Source organism: Ascaphus truei, chromosome 6 (assembly GCF_040206685.1).
Source record: "Ascaphus truei isolate aAscTru1 chromosome 6, aAscTru1.hap1, whole genome shotgun sequence".
In the NCBI taxonomy this organism is placed as follows: domain Eukaryota; kingdom Metazoa; phylum Chordata; class Amphibia; order Anura; family Ascaphidae; genus Ascaphus; species Ascaphus truei.
The window spans coordinates 63701389-63707603 of NC_134488.1; the positions used below are offsets into that span (position 1 = coordinate 63701389).

The 6215-nt window shown below is 46.0% G+C and overlaps 1 protein-coding gene across 1 annotated transcript; it reads right to left on the reverse strand.

Moving 5' to 3' along the window:
- Positions 1–2166: 2166 nt before the first annotated feature.
- LOC142497165 (gap junction alpha-4 protein-like) lies at positions 2167–5983 on the reverse strand. The gene has a single exon (XM_075604604.1). It carries the CDS (start codon positions 5970–5972, stop codon positions 4911–4913), a length of 1062 nt encoding a protein of 353 aa, XP_075460719.1. The 5' UTR covers positions 5973–5983; the 3' UTR covers positions 2167–4910.
- Between the last annotated feature and the right edge of the window lie 232 nt (positions 5984–6215).

Sequence of the window (6215 nt, forward strand, 5' to 3'; positions counted from 1 at the left end):
ACACTCTGCAGCGAGTGCGACGTGATTTTGCGCAGGTTAAATAATCACGCCTATCCCCATGCTTTTGTATAGTACATGATATCAGAACGGCGCATTCCTGTTTCAAAGAGCTTGCAATCCAAATTATAAGCCCCCTGCGGTTGAAACGGCTTTAAATAAAAGGGGGTACTGCGTCTGCATTGAGTAAATATTAGGGTAGAGCTCGTCGGACTGGGCCTTCAATACAATATAGGGGGAGAGCCACGGGCTGCGGCTCCCTCTGGCAAGGTAGGGGTTAAATTAGGGGTGGTGATGTTTGAGGTGTGAGGCTTCTCAGACCTTGTAATGTTGTGAGAGGGAATCAGGAAGCAGAAGGAAGGGATGTTACAGAAAGAGAGCAGCCTCCCTGGCCAAGGTAAATAGTACACAGTAAGGTAACAAAACAAGCAGCGTGGTCTGTGCCGTTACCTTTCACACTCAGGAGGCGCTGAGGTTTTCCACCCAAACCTCAGGGGCAATGAAGAATTTCAGGCCTCTTGGCAGGATGAGAAGGCTTCGTGTTTACCTTAAAGGTCTGTGTGGATACCCTGAGTGCTTAGAGTGGGGGAGGCTGGCACCGCTGCTGCCCGCACTGTGCCTGTTCTCACTGATAACTGTGGTATGTTGCGGAGAAGGCAGGCACTGTACTTGTGTCTAAATAAAGGGTATGTCCCAATGAGAGGGGGGCTGCCAATGCTGCTGCCCACCTTGTATCTGGAGTATATATCACAAAGGGAGGCTGGCACTGCCACTGCCACCTTTATTCTAGCTGTTCTGTGCCCTCATTAGTCTGTGTTTATATGTTTTCATGCCCACCCTGCACCAGCCTGTATATGGATGGCATATCACAGAGGCTGAGGCAAGAAGGGCAAGGAACACCTGAAACACTAGTGTTGCTTTGGAGATCGGTGTGGTGATTATGTACCTCTAGAGTTGCCAGGTGGCTTCTCCAAAAATACTGAACACAATGGTGAAAGGTGCGATGCGCTCAAGACACACACATGCTCGAGACACACACACCTCTCTCTCTCTGCTCCATGCTGTTTCCTCCTCTCCTTGGCCCCACCCGCAGTCTCCTGACACCTCTTCCTGATTAGCTGCATTACCCAGCAGTGGTTAATCAGGATGAAAGAAGCTGCCCAGCCTCCTAGCAACAGCCCTGCTCGGGGAAATCCCGTGGCCCCCCAAGCTTGTCAAGTCCAGAGAGGTTACACCAGACACAGACTTGTCCAGTGTTACTTCTCATTTTTTACTGGACATAGTATCCAAATATAGGACATTCCGGTTCAATACTGGACACCTGGCACCCTATACACCTCTTATTTTTAAACTTGCTATTAGACTATTTGTGAAGTTAGTTGCCTTGAGTATATTGATTTTTGTAAATTTTATTTTTTGTAATAAAGGATATTTTTCAACTGATAATGTAGCAAGTTTAGATTTATATTTGTATGAGTGCTGGTCTGATCTAAAAATGTCTACAGAGGCTGGCACTGCCATTGTCCATACTGTGCCTTTCTTTATGTAAAGAGTGTCACAAACAGGGGGAGGCTGGCATGGCTGCTGCCCAAATTCTACATGTACATGGAGGACATGTGTGTTTATAGTACACACGCACGCACGCACGCACGCACACACTCTTTATAGTATGTGTGTGTATATATATATATATATATATATATATATACTATGCGTATATCTCTATACTATAATTCTGAAAGTTTGCTTTTTCTGGCTATACACCAAATTGATTATGCTATCTAATAGGATCAAAAGGAAGAACATAGATGGGGTTTTGGTATGCTTGCACCACAGCTTCTTCTATCTATCTATCTATCTATCTATCTATCTATCTATCTATCTATCTATCTTATTTCTGTACAAAGGTTCAGCTGTACAAGACGTCTGCAACTCATTATGATGTCACCAGTATGATGTCACGTGCCAGATATACAGCCTACCAGGCACAATACCCAGTGGCTGACTTGCTTACAGAAATTGTTGATGGCGGATAGCAGGCAGCGGAGGAGAGGGGCATCACAGGACAGCGAGGAAGAAGGAGAGGGTGGTTGTTATAGGGAGGGTGGGGGTGAGGGAGGCCAATAGCACAGTTCATGTGTGTGTATAGACATATGACACACATTGCTGTTCATTTTGTCAGCTCTTTTAGAGCATTTTATTCTCCAATATCAAGTATTGCAGACATGTCCTGGCACAAACAGACACTTTTATTTCACGTCAGACACATGTAACATCTTCTCCTTCATTTACATTTTCGTCACCAGCAGAAAACGGCATTAACCTCTTCTGCACTGAGGGTGTCCTGCAACGCATTGCTTTTCTTTATGGCATATGACTTTTGCAACGTGTCTCAGGCCCTAAGCGGGTTAAGGTCATCAATGACTTTCTTACAACAACATGACACTAACACATTTTCATGGTTAAAAGACACATTGTGTGAGTCTGTGTCTACTCCAGATCCTCTGCCTGGTCACAGGTCCTATCAGTATTAGATTGTACGCTCTCAGGGACAGAAACTGCATATACCAGTATGGGACCTTTATTTATACAGCACCTGTTAATGGATTATACAGTACTTCTGAATTACTGCTTCTTGATTTATTTTCTCACACAGAACCACTATTTATTTGATCAGTTTTCTGAGGTTCCCCACCACTTTATCCATCAGTATTTGCCAATGTGGCTCCAGTCCAACATGAGATTACAGTCAAGTTCTCACGATAATCCTAGTGCATTATGGTTGGTAATAGCCTTCTCTTTGGATAACAGAGTCTCATGACAGCACAGACTCAGGGTGGCAATACTGATATTAATGTGCATTAACATTTCTATTAAACTGGTTGGAAACTGAATTGAAATATCTGATTACTGCTGCATTTCACATTTAAAATGTCAGCGTTATCTGGACAGAAAAACGAAAATGCAATCGTAAATTCAGATGCAGCTATTATTTTAACCCTTTATTTGCCAGAGGGTCCTGCAACGGATTAGGGTTAAATGTGGTATGAAAACTTGCATCCCACATGAGACCCAAAAAATCCAGACGTGTCAACTGTGACTGAATATTTGGGAATCTCGCTGATGTGCGCACAGCGTCACTGATTTTTAGTATTCGTGTCTCAGACTTCAAAGCACTCGCTGATAAAAATCAGCACTTTTGCATTACATTTTAAAATTTGGGTCCAACCTCCCCTAAAACTCTTTGACTTGGAGGTTGACAAAGTAAGGCTGAGTCCATAGAAGGCACGTCCGTGCTGAGCCGTGCTGATGCTCCGCGCTGAGCCCCTGCATCCTCCATGAGGATGTCTTGAGAGGGGGCTCACGCGAGCGTCCGCAGGCGTGCTGAGGCGTTGGATTTTTAAGCCGACAGCCAAGCTGTTTTTCAGCGCGCTGTCGGCTGAAAACATCCAATCAACGCGAAGCAGCGTCAACGTCACGGCGCCGTGACGTCGGTGCCGTGACGTTGACGTCGGTGCGTCGCTGGTGATTGGCCCAGCGACGTCACTGCCCCGCCTCCCTCTGCCTCCCCCGCCTCCCGATCGCACACGCTGGCTGCGCGATTTCATGCCCATGCAGGCGAGCTTCAGCGTCAGCGCGGCTCCGAACTGCTCACCCCTCTATGGACTCAGCCTAACACTGTAGATTATGTTTCAATATAAATAGATGTCTGTCCAAGTTCAACCTTTATCAATGTCTCAGTGTCCAAGTGATGGGCATTGCTACTTTAACACTGAAGAGTTGGGTTATCCCAAAGGGTTAAAGTAGATCTTTGGTAACCCAACACCTAAATGACTTTACAACTAGCGTAGTGCCCCCAGAACTCACAGTTTGTCAGTGACTTGTATCTTGTCTTTTTTTTGCTCCACCAGAGATCAGTGTGGCTACTAATGTGTAATCTGCAGGTCGCCAGTAAGAACTGGTAAAAAGGAAGAAGGTGCAAAACCAAAAAGACGGAGAATTGCTGAAACGCCAAACACAGGGCACTCAAAATACTCACTGCTTGCTACAGCCAATTGGCCTATACATTTTTTTTTGTGATCTAGAGTAGTTGTGTATTGTTTTTTAATTGGTTTTGCTTTTTTTGTCCATCTTTGTTATCTGTTTTTGAACAATAAATTATTATTCTTGTGTACCTGTCATAACTATTTGAGTGCCCTGTGTTTGGAGTTTCAGCAATTCTCCGTCTTTTGGGTTTTGCACCTTTCTACCTATTCTGTTTTGCTCCAGGGGGCACCGCCCGTTATATTTGATTTTAGGTTAATTAGGCTATTTATTTTCTTTGTATGGTTGTAGAGCTTTTCTCAGTCCCGTACCCCCACCTATTCAATCAGCCAGTAAGAACTACCAGAATATCTTCTCTCATATGAGAAGGCAACAAAGTGAACAGTGCATATACAGTATAGTAGATCAACAGGTGTGAGTGGACAGAAAGAGAGAAGTCATCTAGAATTATCATTAAGCCACCTCACTGCCGGAGGGATCTGCATGTAGGGTAACAACCTAATAACAAGGGCAGTGGGAGCATAAGTGATTATTCGTGTCATCTACTGCAAAAGCCACCCAGGTGGGGGTGGTAGGTTACTAATACACTTGCACTCTGTACTCTGTAACCCTTTTATAAAGTAGTCCTGGCCCTGATGACCAGTCTTTCCTGCTGTGTTTCCTGCTCAGGGATCTCAAGTCCACAACAGCCTGTTAGTAAACTCATAGAAAAGAGAACTGTCTTTGTATTCAGGACATTTTGCAGCTCCAGTCAGTCTGAGCTGGGAAGCCTTCTACAAATTGGGGACAATGCTGCTGGCACGCCTGTCTACACAGCATTGCTTTATAACAGGTATGAGAAAATAAAACAAGTAGTGAGGATCACTGCTTCAAACGTACTGCTTCTTGGATACAGAGCTACTGGCTCTGCTAGCAGGCTTTTCAGCTGCAGGGTGGCATTCAGGAGACACAGGGAGGAAGGCACTGTGGTTGTAATGTCCCAGCGGTGGTTGGTTCCCACCATTCATGGACAACTGTTTCTCTGTCTTGAAGTTGGCCCAATTCTGCTCATTTGGCATCTTGTATGGTGGGTATGGGATGCTCTCACTCATGGGAAGGTAGAGATAAGACTTGTCCTGGAATGGAGCAGTGGCAGTTTCAGAGGATTTCTCTGTGCACTTTTCATCCTCTTTGGGGTGTCTGGGGGTGGAGGTGTAGGGGGAGTGCTTTTTCATGGTTTGGAGCATACTCTTGAAGACAAGGTGCACCAGCTCCATCAGGTTGAGCAGCAAAGAGATGAGAGACACTACCAGCATGAAGAGGATGAAGATGGTTTTCTCCATGGGTCGGGACACGAAACAGTCCACCTTATGGGGACACGGATCCCTCTCACACACATAGATTGGATGCATCAAAAAGCCATAGAGGTACCACTGACCCAGCAGGAACCCAGCTTCAAATATGCTCTTGAAGATAACGCTGGTGGTGTAGGTGCACATCAGGGCTCCCTGGATTTTGACCCTCCCGTCTTCTTGGATGCAGACTTTCAGGCGTTTCTTCTTTAGGTTGGCTATGGCATGCTCCACCTGCTGATCTTTGTCCTCCAGAGCACTAAGTTCATTCTCTTTCTGCCTCAGCTTCTCCTCGCTCCTGGACAGGTAGACCACATGGCCCAGGTAGACCAGGGTGGGGGTGCTGACAAAGAGGAACTGCAGCACCCAGTAGCGGATGTGGGAGATGGGGAACGCCTTGTCGTAGCAGACATTGGTGCAGCCTGGCTGCTCGGTATTGCAGGTGAAGTCTGACTGCTCGTCTCCCCAAACCGACTCCCCAGCCAGGCCCAGGATCAAAATGCGGAAGATAAACAGTACCATGAGCCAGATCTTGCCGATCGCTGTAGAATACTCCTGCACTTGGTCCAACAGCTTTTCAAGAAATTCCCAGTCTCCCATGGCGCTTGGATCCTTTCCCTGGGAAACAAAATAAAATCAGTTTAGGGTCTCTTCTCTCTGTACCCCTGAACTGTTCTATGCATAGTATAGGGATATCTGTTGAGTGGCAGGGTTGGCAGCACTCCCCCCGATAAATACATTTGTTGCACTACAGCTGTCTCCATTTTGGTACTGGTCTGTTAAGGATTGTAACCCCTTCAATAGCAGAATATCCAGGGACCCACTGCAGGGCAATGCACTGCA

Bases quoted from the DNA above. Each gene is read 5' to 3' on its own strand.
- LOC142497165 (XM_075604604.1), bottom strand. From the start codon at position 5,972: ATGGGAGACTGGGAATTTCTTGAAAAGCTGTTGGACCAAGTGCAGGAG.